This window comes from Dromaius novaehollandiae, chromosome 10 (genome assembly GCF_036370855.1).
Source record: "Dromaius novaehollandiae isolate bDroNov1 chromosome 10, bDroNov1.hap1, whole genome shotgun sequence".
Lineage (NCBI taxonomy): Eukaryota > Metazoa > Chordata > Aves > Casuariiformes > Dromaiidae > Dromaius > Dromaius novaehollandiae.
Genome location: NC_088107.1, coordinates 14,747,009 through 14,774,166, shown reverse-complemented (window position 1 = coordinate 14,774,166; position 27,158 = coordinate 14,747,009). Strand labels below are relative to the sequence as shown.

The following is a 27,158-nucleotide window of genomic DNA, read 5'->3' as shown; positions in this document are numbered from 1 at the left end:
CCCCTCTGCCCCGGCGGCTCTTTCGCACCAGGTTCACGTCGAAATTTAATGAATAAACGCCCACAGATTAAGACAATATAGATAGAAATATGGGGGGATGAATTAATCGTAAGTCTTTTCTAAGATTAGAAATTGCACCCCCGGACAAGGGCTGCCGTGCCAAAGAACTCCAGAAAAAAAAATTTTTACACTCCTTTCTCGAAGAAAAATTTGATTGAGTAATTTCCTACAAGCTCGGGGGAGTAAGTTATATTTGCTGTGATATTTGCTTTGGTAACTAACCGCCGAACGTGTGTAGATCAAATATTTGTAATTAAACTGTAAATTGTATACAGATATGAAGAATGAAGAAGCTGGCAACGTTTCGATTAGATTCGTGACATCATCCCGTGTTGGCCTGGGAAACAAACGCGGCCGTGCCTTTCCGTCCTGAAATGCTCGTGACAATTTTATTTTATTTAAATAAACAGTTCCTGCGATCATTAATTGGGTTTCAGGTCTATTTTTGCTTCACTCGCAGGTCCACCTTTCCTTATCTCTCCATGGCTGTGAGAAAGGGAGATAATGTTGCCGTTAACATCAGGTTTTCGGAGAGACGTGGCAGCTTTCGGGATGGGGGAGCGAGCGGAGCGGCACGAACCGCGCGGGATCGCGGCGGCATCTGCGGCGCGGAATGAAACATCGAGAAGTTTCAGGCAAGCAAGGAAAATAAACGGACGGTAGTAACGGATGCCTTTCGGAGAGGTGTTTAAATGGCTCTGAAGTCTGTCATAAAACCTCACAAATATGTGTATTTTTTATTTCAGGAAATAAATAAACCAGCTGTGGAAAACCTAACTTTATAGGGAAAAAAACCCCAAAAAAGGCAGCTCATCCTGTCTTCGAGGCCGGATGCTCAACACGCCTCGCAGATACAGCAGCCCGCCGTGAGCCCCGCCGCGGCCCGGCCCAGGGGAGCCCCGCGCCATCCCCGCCCGCGGGGCCCTGCGCAGGGCCGAGGCGGCGGCGCCCGGCGGGGCCGGTCCGGGCTCCTGGAGCGGAGGCGGCGGCCCCGCGCACCCAACGGGCGCCTGCCCACCCGCGGAGGCCGTGCCCGAGGCGGCGGGGATGGGCCGCGGGGCCGGGGCCGGGCAGAGCCCAGCGGTGCGGAGCGGAGCGGAGCGCTTTGCCCCCGGTCCTCATCCGCACCGTGGCGGCTCCGCCGAGGCAGCGCCGCCGGCCGCTTCTCCGGGGAAAGCGGCCCGGCCCCTCGGCGGGGGAGCGGCTCCGGCCCCGGGTGGCTCCGGCGGACGCGCGCCGCGGGGAAGCACCGCTCCCGGGGCTCCCGGGGCGCCGGGGCCCGGCTGCCGCCTCCCGCGGCTCGGTCCGTTAGCGCTAACGGGCGAACAATAGGCACATCTGCCCGCCCGGCCGCGGGGAGGGCCGCGCTACCGGGGGTCCTGGGGGGCTCCGTCCCCCGCCCCGCTCCCCTCGGGGTAAGCCGGCAGCGCTGCGCCCCGTCCCGCGCAGGGCCGCGCTCCGTCCCGCCCGCGCAGCACGGCGACGGCCGCGGGCACCTGCCGGGTCCCGCCGGCCCCAGCGCAGCGCCCCCGGCCCCGGCGCCCTTCCCGGGCCGCGAGCGTTGAGAGGCGCCGGGGCGAGGGGGGGGGCAGGAGGCACCGGGGGTGCCACCGCCGCTGCCCGGGCACGGCGCGGGCGGCTGTGGGGACACGGGGAGAGGGACACGGGTGTGAGGGGACAGACAGGGGCGTGCGAGGCACACGGGGGGGTGAGGGACAGGGCAGTGCGAGGGGACACATGGGGGCGTGTGAGGGGACACGGGGGTGCGAGGGGACACGGCGAGGGGACGCACACGGGTGTGAGGGGACACACGGGCGTCCGTGTGAGGCACACGGGTGTGAGGGGACACACGGGGGGGGGGGAGGCGCTGGGCGCGGCACGCCGGGCTCCCCGCCCCTCCCCCCCGTGCCCGGCCGTTGGCGGCGGGCGCTGCCCGGGCGCTGCGCTGCCCCGCGGCGCGCGGGAACCCGGAAGTTAATGCTGGCCGTCAGGGCGAGGGGCTCCTCGCTCACGAAAAACGCGCAGTCACCAAAGGGGCGGGGCGGGCGGCCTCACCGCCGGACCGCCCGCCGCGCTCCCCCGCCCCGGGAGGCGCGGGGCGGCACGGCACGGCACGGCACGGCACGGCACGGCACGGCACGGCGGGCGAGCGCCCACGCTGCCCGTGGCACCCGCGGGCCGGGGGGCAGCAGCGGCGGCGCCCCCCGCAGAGCAGAGGCCCACCCGGGGCAGAGCTGCGCTGGCGGCTCTGGGCGCCGCGGCCGGGGCTCGCCTCCTTAATAGCGGCGGTGACGTCACGGGGCAGGGGCGGTGCGCGGGCGGGGGCGGCGGGGGGCGGCGCGCGGGGCGGGGGGCGGGGGCGGCGCGCGGGGCCCGGCGCGCATGCGCCGCGCCGACCCGCGGCGCCGCTGCAGCAGCGGAGCGGTGGCCAAAGGCAGCGAGCCCAGTAAGAGACATGGCTAGAGATGGCGAGGGACGCGGCGAGGCACCCACCGGGGCTGCGGAGGCTGGCGTAAAAGGACGGGGGCCGTAAAACTGATCCGACGTCGTCTCAAAAAAAAATTACATAAACCACCAAAAAAAAAAAGAGAGCGAGCAACCAAGCAGCAGCAGCAGCAGCAGCAACAAAACCAAAAATACCGACAAAAGCCCGGCCGCCCCCGCCGAGCCGGTCCCCGCCGGGGGAGGCAGCCTGCATGCACCCGCCGTGAGGAGCTCCGAGGACCGCCCGGCCCACGCCGGGTAGATGTGCTGGCCGCCCGCCCGCCCGGGGAATGATGAACGCGCAGCTGGCGATGGAGAACATCGGCGACCTGCACGGCGTGAGCCATGAGCCGGTGCCCGCCACGGCCGAGCTCATGAGCGGCAGTCCCCACCACCGCAGCTCCGTGACCCACCGCAGCAACCACCTGCCGGGCCACCCTCGCTCCATGGGCATGGCGTCCATCCTCGACAGCGGCGACTACCACCACCACCACCGGCCCCCCGACCACGCTCTGACGGGACCCCTGCACCCCACCATGACCATGGCCTGCGAGACGCCCCCCGGCATGAGCATGAGCAGCACCTACACCACGTTAACCCCTTTGCAGCCTCTACCTCCCATCTCGACGGTCTCGGACAAGTTCCCTCACCACCACCACCACCACCACCACCACCACCACCCCCACCAGCGGATACCGGGCAACGTGAGCGGCAGCTTCACCCTCATGAGGGACGAGAGGGGTCTGGCGTCCATGAACAACCTCTACACCCCCTACCACAAGGATGTTACCGGCATGGGGCAAAGCCTCTCGCCTTTGTCCGGATCGGGCCTGGGGGGCATCCATAACTCCCAGCAGGCGCTGCCCCACTACGCCCACCCCAGCGCCACCATGCCCGCCGAGAAGATGCTCACCCCGAACGGCTTCGAAGCCCACCACCCCGCCATGCTGGCCAGGCACGGCGAGCAGCACCTCACCCCCACCTCGGCCGGCATGGTGCCCCTCAACGGCATCCCGCACCACCCCCACGCCCACCTCAACGCCCAGAGCCACGGCCAGATCCTGGCCTCCGCCCGGGAGCAGAACCCCTCCGTGGCCGGCTCGCAGGTCACCGCTGGAAGTAATTCAGGGCAAATGGAGGAGATCAATACCAAAGAGGTGGCCCAGAGGATCACCACCGAGCTCAAGCGGTACAGCATCCCCCAGGCCATCTTCGCCCAGCGGGTGCTGTGCCGCTCCCAGGGGACCCTCTCGGACCTGCTGCGGAACCCCAAGCCCTGGAGCAAGCTCAAATCCGGCCGGGAGACCTTCCGCAGGATGTGGAAGTGGCTCCAGGAGCCGGAGTTCCAGCGCATGTCTGCTCTGCGCCTGGCAGGTGAGCGGCGCCGGGCTGCGCGGCCCGCGGGCCCCACCGCGGCCCCGCCGCCCCCGGCCGCCCCCGCCGCGCCGCGCCGAACAAAGCCCGCGCCCGCGGGGGGGCCGCGCCGCGGCGGCCGCCGGTTCGGGAACGGCCCGGGCAGCGGCGGAGCCGGAGCCGCCGCCCCGGCCGGGCGGTGCGCGGCGGTGCGCGGCCCCGGCGCGGTGCGTGCGCCTCGGGGGATGCGCGCGGCGTGCGCGCTGCGCTGCGGTGCGCGGCGGGGGAAAGGCTCCCCGACTCGGCGCCCAGTCCTCACGCGTGTTCGTGTGCGCGTGTGTCCGTGCGCGCCCGGCACACCTCGCAGCTGCGCGGCACTGCGCGCTGGCGCTGCGGCCGGCCGCTCCGTGCGCGGCGTTTCCCTCTTTGTCCTTTCTACCGCGCGGCTTGCTCGCACGCGGACTGAGGCCGGCGGCGGAGGCAGGTCCCGGCGCAAACGCTTTAACCGGCGGCCGCCGGCGGGCCGGGCTCCGCGCGGCTCCGCGCTGCGCGCAGCGGCTCCGCGCGGGTGCGGGAGGGGAGCCCCGGCCCCGCGGGGGGAGCGGCTGCCCGGCGGGGCGGCAGCGGCTCCCGGCGGGGGCTGGGGGCGCCGGTGCGGGAGGCTGGCCGGTGCTCAGGGCCGATTTTAGCTCCGCGTCCCGTTTGTTTTAGATTAGGTGTTCTGGAAGAGTGTTGTTTTCCCAGAAACGATACGAGCCTGGCGTGTAACTGGTGGCCGAAGAGCAGAAGAAACGCAATTGGCTAAAATCGTTAGATTTTAACTGATTGCAATTATCATTAGCCCGTGGAGTTTGAATTTCGTGTGGACGCGTCTGCGTGTGCGAAGGAGCCGGTGTCGCGTCCCTGCGCCGCGCCGGGGCCTCCGAAATACCTCAGAACTGGCTGGTTCGGTCTATTCCTAGGGACCAGCCTCGGTATTGTCTGCGGGGGATCCGAGGGAGCAGGGTGTGTTTCCGTCCTGTTTTGTACCTGTTCTCCTCCTGCCTCCTCCCAAATCCGCCGACTCGTGCGCCCAGTACAGAGCCCGAGTTTAATATGCCGTGAGTGAGGGTTTGTTAATTAAGTGATAGGTCTCCATTAATTTGTCCCTGGAGAACGCGAGACAGTCGATCCGAGCTGGAGTCGGGGTCACTGATCCGTTTCATGGACAAAAATAAGGGAAAGGCCCAATCTCTCTCCTTTCCAGTACACAAATATTCCTGCGCTTTCGGCCGGAGCGACTGGGGGAACGGGGAGCCGCTGCCTGCTCACTGGGACCCAGCTGGGCCACAGCCTGCTCGCGGCCGGGTCTCAGCCAACCTGCTCGGGTTTGGAGCCGAAAGCAGCGCTAGAAAGGGAACCTAACGCGGACCTTTCCTCCACGCCGCAGCTGCTCCTCGCGGTGCACAGCCGTTGCTCTCCTCCCCTCCTGCAGAGCCAGTTTCAAAGGTCTGGTCTGCTGGAAAATGCCCTTTCCTCCTTCCCTTCCTCAACAACCACCCCCACGAGAAGCACACCCTCGTCTCGCTGGTGCTCGCCAGATGAGGAGGATGGAGTTGGTGTTTCCAATAGCCCCTTAACGATTGCTAAGGCGAACTTCCTTCGATTTGGAGTGTATTTTTACGACAATTCGCTCGACCTGAATCTCCACTCATTTGCATGGATCGATACTGGAAACGACCCCCGCGCGGGAGCCCGCCGGCATCCCCGCGCTGCGCGGCCGCCCGGGAGGCGCTGCCAGCCGGGGCTGCCGGGCCGCGGCGGCGGGCGGCCGCTCCGCGCAGCGCGGCGCCGCCTGCGCAGCCCGCTGCTCGCTCCAGCCGCCGCGGGGATAAGCGGATCCCGGTAATCCCGTTACAGAGACAAAGCCTCATTATCCCCCCCCTTTTTTTTTTCCGATCAAACCTGAAAGCGGCACCTTAGAGAAACGGCCTCCCCGGGGCCGCTCCGGGCTCGCGGCCCGGGGGGGGGGGGGGGGCCGCGGAGGGCTGCCCGCGGCCGCGCAGGGGCCGCCCCAGCCCCGCCTGCCTGCGGCCGCGCAGGGGCCGCCCCAGCCCCGCCTGCCCGCGGCGGCCCGGGGCAGCCGCGCCGCGCTGAGCCCCGCGGGGCGCCGGGCGCGGGGCAGCCCGCGGCACGTGCTCATTTGCATATCGGTGCGTCCCGACCAATGAGGGGCGGCCCCTGCCCCCCCCCCCCGCGCCCCCCCGCGGCGCTGAGCGGCCGGCGCAGGCTGCGCGCCGTGCTGCGGGCGCTGCTGGCGAGGCGATCCGCTGTAAATGCATCAACTATCGATTTTATTTTGTGCAGGTTTTAAATGTGTGATGATCTTGCTAAGTGGTAAAAATCTGCCCCGATTGATATTGATGTATGAACATCAATTCAAAATATCATAAATTACTCCGGCCGACGCAAATTAAATTTCACGTCCAAATTATAACTCACTCTCGAGCGTTTAGAGAATTACCAGGTAGATAAATACGCAGAGCCGAGCCCTCGCCGCCTTTATTCCCGCTCGGATTTCCTGCCGACAGCAGCCGGGAGGCGATGGGTCGGGGGGAGCCTGGTTGTTTTAGGCCCCACAGTCTTGCCCAGCACTTTATCTTCAGTATTTGCCCCTTCCAGCCATCCCTGGGGGTTCCCTGCCTCCCAGATTAGAGAAGCTCCGGCAAATAGAGGAAAAATTGGTAGTTACATGGAAGCAGGATTGAGGTCTTGACACTTCCTGGGCTGTCTCTTGAAATGTAAGCAGAACTGCTAATTGCAAAGCTGACCTCTTCCAGCCTCCATCTTATTCATCCCATCTTCCTTCTCCCCTCTGTTCTCTTTCCCTTTGTCTGTCCCCCTCGCACTCCCCCTCATCACTGAATATTTATCTATTTGCCCGTTTCGCTATTAGTTATTCTTGCAGGAGGCTTCCCACCCGCCCCTCGCCCTTACTGACATTTGAAAGGGCAGCGAAGGGATGCCAAAAAAATAAATGCAATTCAAAGAAGAGACAGAGGCCTTCTGCAGTCCGTCGCGATTTAAGGATAGATTTATTTCGGTTTATTTGAGAAGGGAGTAGAAAAATAAAAGAAAGACAGCCCAAACCGTCTCATGCAGTCCGGGAAAAAATAGCCGTCGCCGAGGTGTTTGGTTTCGGAACGGCGCCTGCCCGGGGCCGCTGCCCTGCGCGGGGCTCGGCGCGCCGCGGCCGCAGAAAGGCCGGCAGCAGGCGTCTGGCGACGGGGCAACCTCCGCGGGGCTGTCGGGGCCCCCGGCCCCCGCACGCCCCGCCCGAGGAGGCGGCAGAAGGGGCCGCGGGGCGCCCTCCCCGCGCCGGGCTCCCGCCGGCGGCGCTCGCTCCCCGGGCCCGGGCGCTGCGCGGGGCGGGCGCGCTGCTGCGCGGGGCGGAGAGGCGCGGAGGGCCGCCGCGGGCCGCGCCCCGGGCGCCGCACGCCCTTCCCCGTCTCCCTCCGCCATCCCCTCTTATCTGCGCTGCACCCGGGAGGCCGGCGAGAAATTCTCGCCAAATTAACTGCACAGGAATCAATACCGTCACCAGAGCGCTCCCCCGCCGCGCCGCCAGCCCCGCACGGCCGCTCGCAGCGCGCCCTCCGCCCGCCCCCGGGCGCCCCCGACGCGGCCGCGGCCTCGCACCGGCCCTCGGCACCGGCCCTCGGCACCGCGGGGGCTGCGGGCGGCCCGGGCCGGGCAGCGGCGGGGCCGGGGCCGGGCGCCCCGAGCAGCGGCGGCACAGGGCGGCCTCCCGCCGCGGAGCCGCGCTTGTTTGCCGGCCGCGTCCTTGTGCCGATTGATTTACAGCCGCCAGTCCGCGGCCGCGTTTGCTTTGCGTTAATGGTTACCAGCGGGGAGGCCGCCGCGCCGCTCCCGCCGCCGCCGCGCCGCCGCCACCCGCGTTCCTCCGCACCGGGCCGGGCCGGGCCATGCCACGACGGGCCGGGCCATGCCGGGCCGGGCGCAGCCCCGCGGCCCGTGCACGGCGCCCCCGGCCGCTGCTCGGCGTCGCCCCGCGCCGCTCGTGTCTGTTTGTTTGTTTTAATTAAGCGCCGCGTGGCGGAAGGCGGGGTGGGGTCGGGGGGGGAGCCCGATCCCCCGCGCTGCCATTTTGACCGAGAGCCGCGCCCGCCTCGAAATGGGAGCCGCTCCCGGCCCGCGCCCCGCCGCGGCGCCCCGCGGGCCCTTCCGCGGGCGGCGGGGCCGGGGCCGCCCCGCGCCGGGGCTCTGCAGCGGGCGCAGCCGTCGGGCCAAGGCGGCGGCGGCCCCCGCACGGTGCCCCGGGCCCCCGAGAGCGCCGGGGCCGGGCCCGCCCGACGGCCGACACCGCCGCGCCGGGAGCGCCGTCGGTTTCCGGGGGCTCTGCGCCACCTACTGACGGGCGGCGGCCGGAGCCGGGCCCCGCCGCCCCGGCCCCGCCGCCCCGCCCGGCCCCGCCGCCCCGCCACCGAGGCGGCGGCTCCCCCGCCGCACGTCGGGGGCCCGGGCTCGGCTGGCCGCGGCACCGCGGCGCTGGGCGGGCGCGGCGCGGCGGCCCCGGGGGCGGCGGACGGGGGCTTCCAGCCCGTGTTCCGCGGGGGCGCCCCGCGGGCAGCGCTTGCACGGGCCGCCGGGGCCGCCGGCTGCTTCGGCTCGGACTGAGCCGTCGCCGTCGGCGCGAGGCCGGGCCGCGCTTTCAGCACTGCGGACAGTTACCGCCGCCCCGGCCCCGCTCCCGGCTCCCTCCCGGCCCCGCTGCCCGGGGTCCCGGCGCCAGCCCGGCTGCGGGCGCCCCGTCGAAGCAGCCGCCGGCGGCGGCGGCGGAGCCAGCCGTCACCTCCCGGGCAGGGGCTGCCGGGCCGCGGGCGCTACGCCGGGCTCGGGCGGTTCCGCTCTGCAGTGTCGCCGTTGCCATCGCAGGTGAAGGGCCGCGCGGTGCCGGACGGCCGCACGCAGGCAGGGGGGCTGCGGTGCTGCAGGGCGCCCCGGGCCCGGGCCCCTGCCCGCCCGGCGCGGAGTTGGGTGCTCGGCCGCACGGCGGGGAGGGGAGGCTCGGTGCTGGGGCGGGGGGGAGGTACGGACTGCAGCCAGCCTGCGCCTCCGGGGGGCCCCCGGACCCGGCAGCGCTGGGGAAAGAGGGGTCAGGGGCTGGTGCCCGGGTCCCCGCCTGTAAGGAGGCAACAGGTCACCCCAGCAGGACTCTGGCGAGGGCAGCAAATGTCGCGGTGTGGCGGGGAAGGAAGGGCAATTTCCCTCAGCGGTGTAACCGAGTGATGCCGCCCGGGGCCCCCCGGCCGGAAGGGGCCAGGCGGTCCGGGCAGGAGGAAGAGGCAGGCGGGGTGCCGGCAGAGGTGCTCCTGCGGCGCCGGGCGGTGCCGGCCGAGGGTGCTGCGGCTGGCTGGGACCGCGCAGGGGGCGGAGGGCGGGGTGCTGCGCCGCAGCGGCATGCGGGCCCTTGCGCACCGTGCTTGTAGGTAGTCGGGGCAGTATGTTTATTAAATTGACGCAAGATTTTCTAGAAATACACAGAGCAGTCAGGATCCATCTGTGTATATGTCTGCATGCATCTGAATTAAATCATAGCTCATGCTTTGTCTTGAATAGCTCATGCCTGTCGCCCTGTAACACAAGAACCCCACGCACCCCAAACCGAGGGACAGGCTCATTTCAAGAGAGACCTAAGATGACTCTTGCATGCAGAATCTGTCGCTAACGTGCTTCTGACTTTTGTCTGAAGAATATTGGCATCAAGGAGATTTCTTTCCTTAGTGCTGAATCGGGACCTAGCATGGCAGCAGCTTGGGTACCTTCCTGAGTACCATCTTCATCCGTGATCAAATCGACAAATGTCAGTTCTTACTTCAAATATTAATCTATCTGGATAAATCATATACTGATAGAAAATCGACCGATTCTTACAGAAATTCTTCCAAAATGCATCTTACTTGAGCCATTTGGTTTAAGACGAAGTCGCTTTTACGAGGCTAAAAGAATAATTTTCCGGAACAATTTATTAGAACAACAGTAGCTTTGATTTTATCCCGTTTCAGGGTAGCAGGAGGTCTCAGCGGTAACGTTTTCCGTACAACGGCAACGGCAGTTAGCGTGCGGTGGACTGACGTGCCGCGAGCCTCGCACCAGCGTCCCGAGCCCGTCCGGACGCTGCAGCAGGCGCGTCGCTGCGCACAGGCGTTTCCCGGCGGGCGGGAGCGGTGCTGCCGCTGCGGGCCGCGCGCTGCCAAACGGGGGGCGGGGCCGTTCCCGCGCGCTGCCAAACGGGGGGCGGGGCCGTTCCCGCGCGCTGCCGGTGCGGGAGCCGCAGCCGCAGCCGCCTGGTCAGGGCGGCCGGAGCCGGAGCGCGGCGGTGCTCCCGCAGGTGCTGCCGCGGCTCGGGGGCGCCCCGCGGCCGGGAAGCGGCTTCCCAGACGCGGCAGGGGCGCGGCGCAGCGCCGTTCCCCGCTCCGCGGGCTGCGGTGCCCCCGGGGCTGCGGGGAGCGGGCGGGGCGGGGCGGAGCGGGCCGGGCGGGGCGGAGCGGGGCGGGGCGGGCGGAGCGGAGCGGGGCGGGCGGGCGTTCCCGGCAGGTAGGGGCGGAGCGGGGCGGGCGGGCTGTCCCCGGCGGCGCAGGCGGGCGGTTCCCGGCGGTGCGGAGCGGAGCGGAGCGGAGCGGCAAGGCAAGGTCTGGCGCTCCCCGGCAGTGCGGAGCGGCGGGGCGGTCAGGCGCGGGGCGGTCGGGCGCTCCCCGGCGGGGCGGAGCGGACAGGCGCTGCCCGTCGCGGAGGCACGGTGCGATGCGGCACCTAAGGGAGCGCGGAGCGGCGCGGTGGGGCGCGGAGCGGCGCTGCCCGGTGGGGAGGCGCGGAGCGGAACGGGGCGGCGCTGCCCGGTGGGGAGGCGCGGAGCGGCGCGGTGCAGCGCGGAGCGGCGCTGCCTGGTTAGGAGGCGCGGAGCGGCGCGGAGCGGCGCGGTGGGGCGCTGCCGTCGGGGCGCTGCGGCGGCCGCCGCGGGCGCGGCCGTGGGGCGCGGGCGCCATCTCGGGGGCGGCCGGGGCAGCGCGCCGCAGCGCCTAACATGATTAAAACATTGATGCAGTCACAGAAATCGTTCATTAAGGCAATTTAATCTTTGCTATTAAATGTCCTTCCAATTCATTTGGGGTAATTAAGATGCGGTTAAAGTGATTAAATTCTAATTACTTATGCTAGACAGGGAAATATTTGTCACAGTAATATGGTTAACTAAAGACCCAGCTGAAGAAATTTAGCGTTTACTTTAAATGATATCGCAGGAAAATCGGGTGTTTCCCCGTGATTACTCCACTTAGCATATTCCGGAGCGGTGCTGTCAGCTCCTTCAGGCGGCCACGGATCGGCCGACACTGCGCGTTTGTGCAAACCCCCAAATCCCGAGCTGTTGAGTCAGCGCTGCTTGGTCTGGTTCACTTCATTATTCCGGCAGCAGCAGATTAACGTCACTCATTTTCATACAGCGCACGGGCGTGAGGTGTTTACCAGTCGCAGCCTCAGCTGGATCTGTGTGTTGCCAGGCTGAAGTCAGCCCGTGAGCTGCCTTTGTGGAAACAGATTTTTAAGTTTTCTCATGGTATAAAAAGACAAAAGAGGAATATTGCCCGGGTTTTAGTGGGATACACTGCACTCTCAATAACTGTAAATGCCAACCGCTAGAAAGACAAGGTGCACAGTGCTGAACCGTGCCAGGACCAGTAGGAAACACCATAATATAATTCAGCGAGTGTTCAGACATTTCGGTGCAGTCCGTGCTCTCTGCAGCTGGGAGGAGGTTTGGGGGAGCAACCGGCGTGCTGCGTTGCCAGCGCAGGCTTTCAGCATTGACAAGGGAGCGGTCGTGTCCTAACGGGGGGGAAGCTTTTGGGGACCCCCATGTAGTATCGATGCTATATGTGCACCTTGCCAAATGGTGGAATATTAGAGTAAATGGCCCAGAGCAGCTGTGGTTGTTCTTCCAGGCCAAACAGCTTCTCCTGCTTTTAGTGCATGTGGTGAAGCCTGCGCTCAGTTAGTGTGGGTCTTACAGGTCCCTACTTTTATTCCCGTGTTCCCCCAAATACTAAGTTTTTGGCAATTAGGAGACCCCTGTCATCTGCGCGTCTCTGCACAATGTTATTCACGTGATAAGGATGGCACTTATCACACTTGCGTTGTTATCACCGTGTGTTATTATCGCTATAAATTTGCCGTGAACCTTCGACTCCTTGCTGCCCGGCGCTCCTCCAGCCAGCGCGATCAGGACGCTCTCCGCTGCGCGCAGCCGTCAGCGTTTCAGCCGCCGGGGGAAGTTCCTCTGCCTGCTCCCCGCGAAGGCCGACCCGCCATCGGACCATCGCCGGAGGTTCTCTAGCTTGTACCGGTGACGGGTTCTCTCTCTCTGGAAATGTTACTGGATGTTTTGTGATGTTTCAAAACCAGAAGCAGGTGCTTTAGAAAGAGATTCGCAGTTTCTTAGTGGGCCGAGCTCAGGCTCTGCCTCGGGCAGCTCCCAGGCCCGGGAGTCCTCAGAAAATGCGTGTGAGGAGGAGGGTCTAGAAGGTTTTTTGTTATTGTCGCTGTCTGAGATACGTCCTGTTTGCCTGGACTTGGGGTGGTTGAGAGATTTGGCTTTACAAAAGGAGGGGGAAAGATGACACTCACAAGTTTTGAGAACCCTCCCAGGTCTCCCTGCAGCACCCCCGTGCCCCGCGCGGCCGAGGCGGGACGCAGTGCCCTCGCTGGCGCTCCTTCGAGAGGGGCTGCGTGCCGCTCGGGGCCTTCCCGCGGCGGGAGCCACGGCTGCTCCCGGCTGCAGCGGGAGCCTGGCGGCCTGCGAACGCCCCGGCGCTGGGTCCCGCAGAGAAGCGCGCGCAGGTGCTCTCCTCCTGCCCGGCCGCAGCACGTGCAGCGCTGAGGAGTAGCAAGGGCGAGGCGGCGCGGGAGGCGAGCTCGGCGTGGTGGGGCGGCCGTTAAGACCGGAGGCCCCCGGCTCCATGCTGAGTGTGTCCCCGGACACGGTGCCGTGGGCAGGCTCCGGCAAGCAGCAGTCACCTGTGGCCACCGGTGGCCCGGGCCGGGTTGGGAACGTGACCTGCCGCCCGGAGGGGAAAGGCCCTGGATGCCGCTGCCGGGCCCGGGGCCACCGGGCACCGCTGCACCCGCTCGCTGCCGGCTGCCGAGGGGCGACGCCTCTCCCGCTGGCTGCTCTGGGCCTGCCTTGGGCACGAAGAAGGGTGAAAAGGCGTCCCTGAGGTGTCCCCGGCCATAACCCCGTGCGGCCGCCGCGGCCGAGGGGACACCGGGCTCCCGGGGGCAGGTCTGGACCCCCTACGTGCACCTCCTCCTTCTCAGCCCCTGGCGCTTTCCCACCCGCGGGCGAGCGGGCTCGCTGACGGCGGCACCCCGGGCTGCTCACCGCGTCCTCCACTGCCAGCGTCAGCCACAGAGCCGGGGCGGGGGGTTTGGCCACCTCCCGTTTTCTGTCGCTGTTCCCCCTGCCCCGGTGTGAGTTTTCCAGCAAAGCAGCCAGCTGGACTTGTGGTGGTGTTTCGTTAGGTACCAAGAGAAGAGAGCAGGAAACAGGCTGCCCCAGAGTCCTCTTGGTTCCATGCTTTGCTTTCGCCATTACAGGAAAGGAAATTTTACGTTCGTAGCGCACAGTATGCGTGCGTACAGAGGGCTCCTGGAGGTGGGCGGTGTGGAAACTGATTTTTTCTTCTTGGATTTTAAAAAGAAATACACCCACTGGGGATAACAGACTAGGTGGAGCGTTGAGGTTAATACCCGTGCTTGTCGTAACCTTGGCTTTTGGACTGGCAGAACAGCACAGATCACCTCTAAGGCAGCCAAAACAGCCTCTTCTGCATCTCAAGCCGATGATCTGATTAGTGCATGTTCGTAGGGGACACGATCCTCCTCGCCCCTCAGTCGGAGCAGGACTGGTCCCTTCCTGGGGCACGCAGGCAGCCCAGCCGCACGTTTAGGAAGGAGGTGGAGAGAGCGGTGACAGATGGCGCGGCTCCAGCGGGCAGCGGTGAGGCTGCGAGTCCTGCGCCGCTCACGGGCAGCCGGGCCTTAATAAGATGTACAAACCTGACAAGGTTTGGCACGGTAATGCAGCAAAATCCCTCGGGCGGCTTGGAAGGAACAAAGGGAGACAAAAATAGATGGATGGGCTGTATCGGGAGAATTGCAAGCGTCAAAAATATGCATTGCTCAGGGCAGAGGAAGATGGAAGCGAGTGGAGGAGGCCAGGGCTCAGCGCTGGATTTCCAGGGCTCCTTCTGGCACTGATAATATTGCACCGCCGTATCTGCACGCGTGTCGCTGGAGTCAGGGACTCTTGCTTTAGAGTCTGCTTTGCTTTTTTCTTAACCAGACTTTCTTAAGGCTCTTTCAAAAGGCATCTCAAGAGGCATCACCCAGCTGGGGCAGCCCAGAGACAAAACGCGTGGTCCTTCTCCTGGGGAGGGGCGCGGGCATGGATGTGCACGCGTCTGCCGCGGGACGCCTGCCCCTGGAGCGCCTTCAGCAGAAACGCAGCGCCCCAGGGCTCTGGGCAAAGCCCTTCGCCTGAGCTGGGTTTCTGTGCTGCCTGGGAGGAGTGCCTCCACCCTGCTCTTGGGAAGTGCACGTTAAGGACATCAGTGCAAATTACTTTCATAATCTTCTGCTACATAAAATAAAATGCTTATAAAGGTGTGCGATAAACAATTCTGAAGACAGGCTCTGCTGTTTATCCAAAAAAGGGTTTAATTCAGTCTTTGGGAAGCTACTGACTTCAGTGAATACCCTTGCCTGCTTTAAAGAAAGGAAGATTTGGCCAAAATAGGTGTAGCTGCTTGGTCTGAAGGCAGCCCTGGCCGCGTGCAGGCCGGGGTCGCTGCGGGGGACGGCTCTGGCGTCCGTCAGCCCCTACAGCGTAGGCAGCCGGGCTCTGCGCCTGCGCGGGGCAGTCTCTCACGTTGGAGCGGGTTTTATCCTGCGGTGTACATTTGTTCTCTGGCAAGCTGAAAGCTACAATTTATTATTAAAATTGATTGGCTCCAATGCAGGGAAAACGATCGTCAGGAAACCCTATTACAGTTTTTCATTATCACCATTATTTATTTTTAAGTGCTATTAATATTCCTGGGTCTGGACAAGGCGGAAGATGAAAGGCGATATCCACCCTTGCTGCTCACAGCACGGGGCCTGGCAGTGCTGTTTGCAAGAGCTCCTTAAGCAGTTGGGCGTATTTGAAATGTTTGCCCTTAACCTGCCTCTCATGAAGGAGGAGAGCTGAAAGGGAAATTGTTTTTGTATCACCTGAGTGTGTACCGGATTTTGAGAATGTTCCCAGCCTCTCTCGGGACAAAAAATGGTCTGCAGGCAACAGCTCAGGAGAGGAATGACAGGCAAGAGCCTTCCCTTGCAATGGCCAACACGGTGCTCACCAGGCGTCCCGGGGTGCCGAAGAGCCAAGGGTCGAGACTCAGCTCCGCTGTGCTGCTTTGCTACCCGCAGCGGATGCCTCTCTCTTTTACCTGCTGAGGCTGTGCTGTTTCATATATATGTTCAGTAAGGATCGCACCTGCTGCTCATGGGTCTCCCATGCTGCAGATGAGGTCCCGGACTGCAGCAGAGTCAGTATCTCGCTCTCTCTGGACCAACAAGTCAATAGTCCTTAATTCAAAGTAGAAGAAATCCAGCTTGGCGGTAAGGAGGATAATCTGTCTTATTCTGTAGGCTTTGGCCTAGACCAGCGCGTATTTTCACCTATTCCGGACGGCCCTGACCGTAGCCTTAGGAGACCAGAAGTCCTGTGTGGTGGCTGTTGGGGACCTGAGTGCGTGCCGTGCTGGGACCTGAGTGCGTGCCGTGCTGCCCGGGGCAGGGCGGGCTGCCCTGGTCTTGCGGGGCGGCGGGAGCCGCCGGGCTCGCTCTGCTCTGGGCCTGCTGTGCAGCCCGGTCTGCAGATGAGAACCTGCAGTTTTGAAGTTGTCCAAGGAGCAAGGGAGGCGGAATAGTTTGTTCTGAAAACCTGAGCTGCCGATCTGCTTTATTTGGCTGGAAATCCCGTCAGTGAGGCGCTGCAAACACGGAGCCTCGGCTGCCGCGGCAGCGAGCTGTGGGCAGGGGCAGGGGCAGGGGCAGGGGCAGGGGCAGGGAGCTGCTCTCCCGCAGCCCACGCGTGGGCGAGCCGGACACCCGTGAGGTGCCCGAGGCCAGCGCCGGCCCGCCGGGGCTCAGCCTTCTCATACGGCGAACACGCACAGCCAGCAGCGTGCAGAGCGTTGCAGGGCTCTGCGCGGGGAAGGGGCTCTGCGTCTGTCCGAGCTCCCGCAGGAGCACCACAACGCGCGGGAGCTCTGCGCATTAAGAAGAACCAGAGGAGAAGGGGAAGTATTTAATAACAGATAACGATATTTAATAACCGTTCATCTTAATGAGCTTAGGATTTAGGCTAGCTCTGGGTGGCTTTGGTGGGGCTAAGGTTTCGCCGGCGGCCTGGGAAGCCAGGAGGGAAGGGGACCTCCAGCAGAGGTGCTGGCGAGGTGCCGGGTTCGGCCGCCGGCTCTGCCCCCGGTTCTGCTGGCGTTGGTCCCTCGCTCCTCCCTGTGCGCCCACGCACAGCCCGTCGGAGGAGAGCGGGGCTGGGGTCCGTGCCGGGGCTCAGCCGCCCGCCGGCGAGTGGCTCCCGGCCCCAGCAATGCGCTCGGTGCTCCGTACCGCGACGCAGCCTTCGATGGCGTTACCACGTGCGGTTTCTGCGCAGGCCCCGAGCTCCGCTGCCGCGCGGGACGGGGTGCCGGTCCCGCTCCGGGCTGCGCAGGGAGGGAGGCTGCCGTCCGCGGGAGCGAGAGCAGCAGGGAGCGCAGGGCGAGCAGCGCTTCGCGGGGCGAAGGCGGGCAGGTGCTGCCTGGGGAGCTGGGCTTTACCCCGGGTGAGGCTGGGCGAGTGTTAGACCATGCGGCTCAGTGGCCACCGCCTGCGCCCGCTTTCCAGGGTCCTGCCCGGCCCCTGCTCCCTGGCTGGCAGCAGCGCGGCCGGCGCTCGGGCAGGGCTGGAGCCAGCGTCACCCGGCCGTCAGCAAGGCCCTGTGCAGACAATATTTGCTCCGAAAATACAGACCACGGGCATCTCAGGTCGGGCTTGTGAGCTAAAAGTGGGCCATTTTGCCTTTATGCTGCTCGCACCTTAGTACTGCCTTTGCAGATCTGGGGGAGCAGCTCATCGTAGAAAACACAGCCGGGAGGGACTGCAAGAGCTCACGTAGCTCACCCTTCGCCCCATGCCACTGCAGGGGCTGGGGAAACAGCTGTATTTCGCTTGGCAAACATTCAGATGGCAGTGAAAAGCCCACCAGGGAGTGAATTATATTATATTCAGAAGACATAGGTCTGAGGACTGAGGTACAGGACCGTGCACCCCAAACTAAGAGGGGAAGATACAGCGTTGCCTAGCCAGCTAGCCACCTGGGGAGCCCTGGCCGTCCCGTGGCACGCCATCGCACGGCCAGACTTTGCAGAGAGTTGAAACATTAAGAAGGTCCAAAAGCAGTAATGGTGGTGGTCCTGTCAGTTTTCTGGGGTGCCTTCCCTGGAGCAGAGGCGCCTTGAGTGGTGCCTTCAACACAGAGCTCCGGAGGAGGCTGCTGCTTGGTGGGAAGCTGGGGGGATCTCTCTCGGTTACTGCAGGAAGACTTTTTTCCCACCAGTGGAAAAGTATGTTACACAGTCGCTATAATCCAGCCTAGGGTAAGGCAGCGTGAGGCACTTTGTTTTCTTTTCATTGATACAAAGCCAAGGCTGAGTGTTTTGTGTCACTATAAATTAACTTAAATCGATTTTGGCTATTACAGGGAAGACTGAGTTTTAAAATCTGCACCCCATTTCCCATGTAATATTTAATTGGCTTTACCAGTTATCTGCGCAGCGAAGTGCTGGACAAACAGGAGATAAGTAGAAATCTCCAGGAATTTGCAAAATACCAGAATTGGCTTATTTGTATTGTAGACTTCATAACATTTATTTTTTCTCCCCATCGGTGAATACTTTTTTCTTACCTCTGTCATCTTAGCAGCAGTAAATTTGAGGTCTCAAATGCAACTGAAGTTTAGGAACGAGGCATTTTGCAACCCAAGGAACATTTTCTAGGGAAATAATTATTTAGGAATATTAAATTCCAGGAGATGAACATACCAAACTCAAGAAGACATCAAGTTAAGCTACTTAGTTTCACAGTGCACATTTGTTTTTTGTTATGCTCTATGATTTCAGAGAACTCTTGTCCTATTTTATGGTTGAAACCTCAGAGGTTTATTTGGCTAGTTAAACTGGCTTTGTGTTTACTGCTGGGCGTGTAACTCATGACGTGGTGGTTCCTGCTGAAGCATTATCCAGTGCCGACTCGCACCTCACTCTTTGTGTCGTTAGGATTTTGTGAGAAATGATGATCTCTTCTCTGGACAGTATGGGCGGGCCAAACCTGGAATTTGTGTAGTCGCTGAGAAGGAAAGCACTGTGAGAAGGCGTTGACTGTGAGGCAGGGCAAATATTATCCAGGTTTCATTTGTCCCCTTTCCTGCAGCAGCACATTAGCAGGGACAGAGCTAACGGCGGAGGCTGAGGTTGGCGCGGAAGGAGGGCTGAGGGTCTGCGGCTGCTTCTGCAGGGAGCTTCTCCTTGTCAAATGTTCGCAGATGCTTAAATGATAGATTTTCCTTTAATCTCTTCTTCACACCTCATCTTCTACTTTCTAATATTTATTGGTAAATAATGGACTGTTCTTGCAAAGGTGATTTTAACCCTTGAGTTATCAATGTTTGCTTTCAATCAGCATGCACAGTTTTTCACAGGAACTGATTTATGCGCCGAGTTCACTAGCTTAACTTTGGTGAGGTCTTGCTGGTATGAAGGAACTATTTTTCAGCCCAGAAGTTATGTATAATCTTAGGAGTCAGGATGTGACCTCAAAGGACGCTTTAAAGGTTTTCAGATAAAAATAACTGTAGAAGATATGATTTTGGCATCTCAGTCCGTTTGATCAATGTGTCATTGCTTATGAAAGACACTAGCTGGAATATATATTGTTAGGAAGCTCTTCAAAAGCTCGTCCACTAAGAGAAGGAAAATGCTCTTGTTTCCTGGCTCGTGGGGGCTCACCGAGGTCAGGACCAGCAGGGCCAAACCCTGGGGGTGGTAGAAGTTGCCATCACTTGAATTTTCCTGCCTGATCTGTGCAACTGCTACTTCTGTAAGTGCAAAAGGTGGATGACTACTTTTATATCTTCCTTAAGCAATTAAATCCTCATGCCAGCACTGGCTCGGAGTAGCAATAAAGGATGCAGTAAGGACCTTTGTAAAGTAATTTGCTGTTTTCAGCCCAATAACCATGGAACTGGTGGAGATACTGCAAAAAATTCCTGGTATAGTCAACTGTGCTCTCCACAGAAACGAGGACTAGCAGGCACAGAGGCAGACCATCCATATTATCTTCAGAATACCTCTAAGTCAGCATTAAGGGACGTTGTTATGGAAAGAAGGGGAAACAGACAACTTCAGGCTCTTCCAAAAGTGAGACAGACCAATCTGTCCTCCCAAGGAAACCTTCTGTCCTAGCTAAATGCTGGCAGTGTGGGTTGGCGGGCAGTCAGAGGCTGGCGGGGAGACTCGGGATTGCTCTCCCACCCCTTAGGTTCTGCCTAGCAGGTGATCTGCAAGGCAGATTTAAAATTTCAAATGCCATTGAATAATGTAGCGTAAAATAACACTGTGAAAAGGAAAGAAGGGAAGATTAGATGAAATTATAGGGAAGTTCTATAAGGAAGATTTACTCTACCGTTGTTCTGCATGTCAAAATGTGGTTTAGTTTGTTCAAAATACATAATCACCTGAGCATGTAAGACTGTAATAGAAGCCTGTTCTCTCCCAGTTCTTCGTTTCTCTGCCAATAAAACGATACAGAAATGGGTTGACAACAAAGAACTGTAGATAGGTGGAGGGAAGAGAAGAGCGGTGCTTAGGAGCCCCGTCTCCTCTGGGGCGGTGAGCTGTTTTGCCGGGAGAGACGGGACAGCTATCCGAGGTGCCCGCGAGGTGCGTGGTGTTAGCTCCCCTGTGTGGGGGCACCAAGAGATGTCCCCCAAGAGGCCTTCAGTTTAGGCCCTTTGGATTCACATCCACTAATAGTTTGTGCTCTCCCAACCAAATGCACTCGCTCCCATGTACTATGTTTGAATGTCCCCCAGGGACCTTAACCAAGAGCAAGGAATGACCCCGGGATATCAGTCGGTGTCTTCACAGAGCCTCAGAAATGGGTGAAATGGGGGTAGGATAGTGGAGCTAGCAGAGGTTCGTAAGGACACCCATGTTAATTTTAGCAGGGCCAAGTGGCTAAAACGTAAAATGTGTAACGCTGTATGTGAGTACACCTAGGCAGACCTGTGAAATCTGCATGCAAGAGCATGTCTTAGCCATGTCACATGTTCTCTCCCAATTTGGAAGCCGAAATGAAGGGTCTTTTTTTTCAAGTTTGTCGTTTATGGCATTCACAATGACTCCTCTGTGAGACCGCTAACCACTGCTCCCCTTTCTTGCAGCGTGCAAGAGGAAAGAACAAGAGCATGGGAAGGATAGAGGAAATACCCCCAAAAAGCCTCGGTTGGTCTTCACGGATGTCCAGCGTCGGACTCTACATGCAATATTCAAGGAAAATAAGCGTCCATCCAAAGAATTACAAATCACCATTTCCCAGCAGCTAGGGTTGGAGCTGAGCACCGTCAGCAACTTTTTCATGAATGCACGGAGGAGGAGTCTGGATAAGTGGCAAGACGAGGGCAGCTCCAATTCAGGCAACTCATCTTCTTCATCAAGCACTTGTACCAAAGCATGAAGGAATAACCACAAACTAAACCTCGGTGGAAAAGCTTTAAAAATAAATAAATAAATAAAGACAGACCAGGACCTCAAGATAGCAGGTTTATACTTAAAACTATTTGAAAAAAATGTTATTTATAAGTCCAAAGAAACCAAAGACTTATTTCACCTGCATTATGACTTTATTCTAAGACACACACTTTAGTAGGACGACGACTTGCAAAAAAATAAGAAGAAAGAAGAAAAGGAAATGGATGAAACGGAACACAAAGAGAAAAGGAATAAACCACTGGTCTTACACCTTCGCCCATGACCATTTTCACCGTTCTTGGCTGTTTAGTGGTTTGGAGCATAGTGATTTCTTGTCATTGAATGGACATCTTTTCAGATATGGCTCTTCATTTCCACAGCAATTGCCATGAAGGTGTAGAGTGTATCCGTACTGTGTACACGCCGGTGGCTAGGGACTTAGTCAGGGCTGGTCTTCAGAGAGGGTTGTGCGGTAGCATGACCGACAAAGCGTGGAGTCGTCTGAATCCATTTGAACGGTAGTGTGGTTTTTGCTGTTTCGTTGTTTGAACTTAGCTGGTGCAACGCCTGGAAACAAGTTCAAACTAGGCAAAGAAATTTGAATGATACCTAAACCAGTGCATTCTCTTTGTTTGTTAAGGAATGTTCAGATTTAAAAAAGGAAAACTATTCCATCCATAAAAAATCGACTAGCTACCAAAGAACACATTTAATAATTATATTGCAGGTATTTTATTGCAATGATTTTAATATTCCAAAGCTATTTTTACACAAAATACTATGTAGAGTTATAGGTATAAACTAATCTAACTGTATAACACATAAAACTAGTAATCAAGACTGTTATTTGGAATTAGTTAAACCACATCACTGTTTGTTTTCATGATTGGCAAGAAAGAATGTCATCTAAGGAGTTTGTACCCCATGTCAAAGCACAGATACTGATAAGGGGATGCTGCTTCTGTTGAAGTCATGGGCATTTTTGCTGTTGACTTCAGCAGAAGCAAAAAAAAAAAGGGGGGCCTTTACAGTTTTGTGTGAGATAGCGTGGTAGCTCTCGAGTGTGCACCCCTTTATTACTGTCCCAGGCTGATCCTGCTGGAAGCCCCTTGAACAACCACCTCTCCAAACCGTGTCTCCTATGTAAAACAGCTCAGCTCTGCCACCTAGCCTGCAAATGTGAGACTTAAGACAGCTGGTGTGCAAAAATTAAAAGTATGGAAAACAGTAAAACCGCAAGGCCCAGCACCTGATCAAGACCCGTTGACATTAGTGAGCTTTTTTTTCCCCTACCTTTAATAAGGAAAGGAATAGGAATAGGTTGGAAGACTCTTGGTCTTTTCCTATTGAAAAAGTAGTGCAGCATCAGTGAACTTTAGCGGGAACAGCTCCAACGGGAGCCCCAATAGTGCTTTTAGGAGGCCAAATTACGGTTCCATTGAAGTCAATAGCAAAATTCCCATGGCACCAAGATACAGCCTGTTGTTTGTGGCTTCGTATCTGTGTGTAACAGGCTGAGCTTTTCCTCTTGTGCATTCTTTCTTGCTCATCTGTTAATCAGGTTAATGCATGAAATAGTTTAAAATTTATAATTGAAAAGGTTTAAACGCTCTGTTGCTAACAGAACTTTAGACAATAAATCATCCGGTCCTTACTCTGATAAAATTAAAAAGAAAAGCGTGCAACATCTGCATATTAAATTTTAGTATAAGGGGAAAAGAGACTTTAAAAACCATACACATGCCTGTTAGATTTCTAACTGGTATTTCAAACTACTGTAGTAATTCTAAGTACATTAAATTAGAAAGTAACCAAATATGCAGGTATATGTCCCATTGCAAGAATGAGAAATAGGTAATCTTACTTATACTCTATTTAAAAAAAAAAGAAGAAAAAGAAAAATTCAAGGTAAACTAGAATCCAGCCAACATCAACAATAGCAGATACCGTCTTTTGTGGAGTCCACGCAGAACACTAGAGACACCACAGTTAGGCAGCTGTGTAGCACCACTTATTTCCCAAGGCAACAGGGTCTAGTCACGTTTCAGGGTATACAGTTAATTGCCAGGAAGTGTTTAAAGTACAACTGAAGTATCTCTTCATTAAAATAAAGTCAAATGGAAATGGGATTTTTGACACCAAATATTTCTCCACATTTTTCTGTGTTAAACCCACCTTAAGATTGACAAAGCAAACGTAGTCTGTGAGTTTTCAGAGTCTCTAGCTTACCTTAAATTTTAGCAAACTTTCTTTTAAAGTGTCCCAGTCCCACTGAGATATAATTGGCATGGAAATATTAATAAGCTCACATATAAAGTATCCTATAAATGCAGTCTCATTAGTGTAAGATTAATAAAGGACAGTGATAACTAATGTTTTAGTTTTTTCCAGCAAAACACTGCTTTGTAACTTACTTATAGTTTCATAAATAAAGCCTTATTTATTTAAAACTTGAGAATTTAAAAATGCAGGGAAATTCAAAGTACATTACCACGTTTTTTAGTATTTCCATTGTATCGTCTTTAGAGACTACTTGCTGAAACCAAAGAGAACTTTCATACCAGCATTAAATTTGCACCCAATATGCAATTTCAGGATCTCTGATACACACACACAAGCCCCTGATTCTGTCTGTGCGTGTGTACACACACACGCGCGCGCGCACACACACACACTTACTTTTGTGTGGGTGTATATATGGATACATGCACACACATATATCCACACACACTAAAACTGATGCACAAGTTATAGTCTTTAAGTGGATTTTTTACACATCTGTTTAAGTACGTATAAACTTTTTGTTTTCCTATAAGCCATTGAGAACAAAACCACTCTTCCCATAAGCAATACGCGCCTCATACTCTGAATAGATGAAGATCACACTTTTCTTTAATTACTTGCAAAACATGAAGCAAATAACTATGGAGCTGTTCATGCTAATTGTGAAGCTGTTTTACCTCCGAGCAGACTGCCCCATGCATTGACTGAAGCATGGACAGGTTATTTAGTGCACCCGGTTTTTATCATCGTCATTTCTTAGCAAGTCATCCACGAAGGTGAATTTTTTCTGAAGTTACACTTAAAATTATACAGAAAATCCTGTCTCCATCTTATTAATGATATTCTTTCCGTTTGCTTTGATAAAGTCAGGACTTCATTCCTGACAAAACGAAAATTAGTTTTGAATTCCAAAAAAAGGACCTAAATCCCAACGAGAGCAGTTAGGAGAGGGAGCAAAACCCGGCGTAGCCTGGGCCCGTCGGGAGAGCGGGCTCGCGCCCGCGCTGCCGTGGCCGGTGCCAGGGCGTCGGGACGTGCACGCCGCTCGCGGGGCGCCTCCAGAAATGGCCGTAGCGACCCACGAGGGGAGGCTGCAAAGAGGTGAAGCGCCTAAATCCCTGCACACTGGAAACTGCGTTATTAGCTTTCCAGGAAAAAAAAATCAGAACAACCAGTACTGCTGCTTGTGACCCCCCAGTGCTTTCCAGGGGCCTCATCCTCCTCTCCTTACTCAGGTAAAGCAAAACTACCCGGAAAGAGCCACCAGCGGGCTTTCTGCTTGCGGCTTTGGTCCTGCTCCATCTGACGCCAGAAGCAAACGTGCGTTGGGGTTTCGGTGGGCTGCAGCGGTCGCGCCGGCCCCGCTCCGGCACGGCCCCGCTCCGGCACGGCCCCACGGCTCGGGCGGCCCCGCGGCTTTCCTGGGAAGGATCTGGGCCCGCGGCCGCCGTGCCCGCAGGCAGTCCGCCCGAGGTGGGCTGCCGCTCCTTGGGGGGCTAGGAAACACCGCTCATCTTCTTATACCAAAGAGTCTTAGGACACTTCTCCTCACCTGAGTTGTAAACAAGGCATTTTTACCCTGAGAAATGGTCCTTCTTTCTACTACGCTTCCTTCTATCCTCCTCCTCTTCCTCCTCCTTTGTACGTAAGGATGAAAACTATGCATTTAGCAAACAAAGAGAAAGCACTTATCCTTTTCTATCGAGCTGCGTTTGGGTGCATTCAAAGGTCCAGAGGCTAATTTTGAGACTTTGCTTAGCCTTCTGGTTTATTATTGTGGTGTGGTTAGCTTTACAATACATTTGGTAACTATTTGCTAAAGACAAAGAAGCAAAAGGTAAGGAATAGCTACTTCCACGTGTTAAAAAAAAAAGAAAAAAAGAAAAAAAAAGTGTGTAAAGATCTACTATTTATAGTGTGAACCAAAGACGCTACCTCACTCGATTTCCATTGGTGATTTTAATCACATTGATGATACCAAAGAATACCAAAGATTTTTCATGCACGGCCTTGGTCTGCGAAGGGAACTCATCCTCCTTCTTACAACCCTCCCATCCCCAGCCCCCTTCCTCAACCTTCACTCAGTGTGTAAACTTGTCTTCATTCGTAATAATAACGATCCTAACCTTACGAATACTTCTCGTACTACAACTGCTACTACTGACGATTATAAGGATAATAATAATAATAATAATAATAATAAAGCTCTAGGCAAACATGTTGCAAACTTTGTAAACTCATAGGACGAGTGCCTTGCTTGAACCAAAGTGTTAAACCGCTGTTGACCTCTTTATCTCTCACCTTATACTCTTTGAATACCTCAGCCTGTTAGAAAGGCCACTAATGAAAAAAAAGGAATAATTCTTCACCGTGGTGCTTTTTGCCGTGCAACCATGCAATGAAACTTTCTTTGATACCAAAGGAAAATGTTTTTTTCCACTTTCTTGCTGACAAACCAAAGGTTCCTTCTTCTTTCCCCTTGAAGGCAGCTTGAGTCCCTCGACCCAGACAGGCCGTGCATTGCTTTTACCAATTCCTCCAAATACCTCATAGTAATAAATCTTTAGGGTTATGTTGTATAGAGAGTCTATGTGATAAGGCAGAACTTACTAGTTTGATAATTGTTAAGGTTACTTAAAAAAAAGCTTTATAATTCTTATTTATTTTGTAGGGGTTGTTTTGTTTGTACGTTTCTTTTTTATGGTTTTGTTTGGGTTTGGGTTTCTTCTTTTTTTTGGCAGAACTTCTCTGTTATACTCAAGGAAGATCTTATTCCTGGAAACGTTTCAAAGTGGGTAAAGACCGCTGTTTGCAGTGAATGCAAGAAAGGGAAAAATGGCTTCGTTTTCTTTCGTTTAAATTAGGATGCTTTGTGTTTGCTAGTCAGTGTTCTTTTCACAGGGTAAAAAAATATTCTCTGCTGTGATAAATGGTTCCTATTTTTTCTCTATAATGTGCTGTGATTTTTAATTTAATTACATTTTGTATACGCTTATTTAATCAGTGCTTTAATTTATGACTATGTAGTTTAAAAAAAAATTGTATATAGTAGATTCAAAGATGGCCAAAGCTTTATGTTACAATCTTTTCATCCTCGACGCTGAGGCGACCTGAAGGCGAGTGCTTCTCTTGGCTGCAGGGTGTTTCTTCAGGCTCGCCGTGGCGTGCACTTCCACGCGTGGTACAAACACTGCCAGGTTATCTCCCCGGGCCTCCCCCCAGACCTGTACATGCCAAAATGAGTGTTTCAAGGTAGTACTTTTGTCACTTAGGAAGAGAAAGGCATTATGAGTGTGTTTTTCCTTTAATTTATTTGTCTTTTTCTAGGAAGGTTACTTTGCAGGTAAGACCTGCGCATCCAAAGAGTTTAAAAGTTGTTTAATGTTTAAAAAGCACTGGCATTTGTGAGAGACTTTGCTGAGTTTTCGTTTCTTTAGTTGCCATTCGCACGGGTAGAGCAAGTAGCGGGCGTGAGACTTGGGCGCGAAGCTGACTTGCCTCTGGAAGGGCCCCGCCGGCGGGGCGCGGGCCGGCGGGGGCTGCCGGGTCGGGCCGGGGGCTGCTCCCGGCGCCCGGCCGAGTCCGTCCCGCGCGCCACGCCGCTGGGTGCAGCCTCGAAGGGGAAAAAGCAGTTTTGGGTTAAAAACAAAAAAGGAATGACAATGATAATTCTGCAAAGCTGATGATGGCATCACGGCACAGAAAATAGGATGCCACTCACCTGCGTTTTGTTCTGCGTAAATAATAGGTTCTGTTGCAACTGAATGTCGTGTGCTGACGGGATTTGTGACGGCTGTAAATATTCTTTTCCTGCACAGTGGGTAAGCTCAAGGCGTACGTTGCTTTCGTTGGGGGAATCGGAAGGGTTGAGGGAGGGAAGGACAAGGGCAGGGTTTGAGCTTTTGGTCAGAAGTTACACTTTCTAGATACATTTTTATACTTGGAGTATTGAAATGGGGCAATAAAGATGCTCTGAAATGCAGGATCATTAAATGGTCTGTTGGTAAGCATTGGCTAAATGTCTGCTTTTAGTACATAAACTGATGCCGTGCAATGAGTTATGTTTCA

At 57.1% G+C, this 27,158-nt stretch overlaps 1 protein-coding gene across 1 annotated transcript; it reads left to right on the top strand.

Annotated features, from left to right (window-relative positions):
* Window positions 1-2,422: 2,422 nt before the first annotated feature.
* Window positions 2,423-23,501, top strand: ONECUT1 (one cut homeobox 1). Its single transcript, XM_026104759.2, has 2 exons — window positions 2,423-3,918; window positions 20,501-23,501. Exons 1-2 carry the CDS (start codon window positions 2,835-2,837, stop codon window positions 20,791-20,793), a joined length of 1,377 nt encoding a protein of 458 aa, XP_025960544.2. The 5' UTR covers window positions 2,423-2,834; the 3' UTR covers window positions 20,794-23,501.
* The last annotated feature ends 3,657 nt before the right edge of the window (window positions 23,502-27,158 follow it).

Bases quoted from the DNA above. Each gene is read 5' to 3' on its own strand.
- ONECUT1 (XM_026104759.2), top strand. From the start codon at position 2,835: ATGATGAACGCGCAGCTGGCGATGGAGAACATCGGCGACCTGCACGGC. The intron at 3,919-20,500 runs GTGAGCGGCGCC...CCTTTCTTGCAG, and splicing joins GTCTGCTCTGCGCCTGGCAG to CGTGCAAGAGGAAAGAACAA.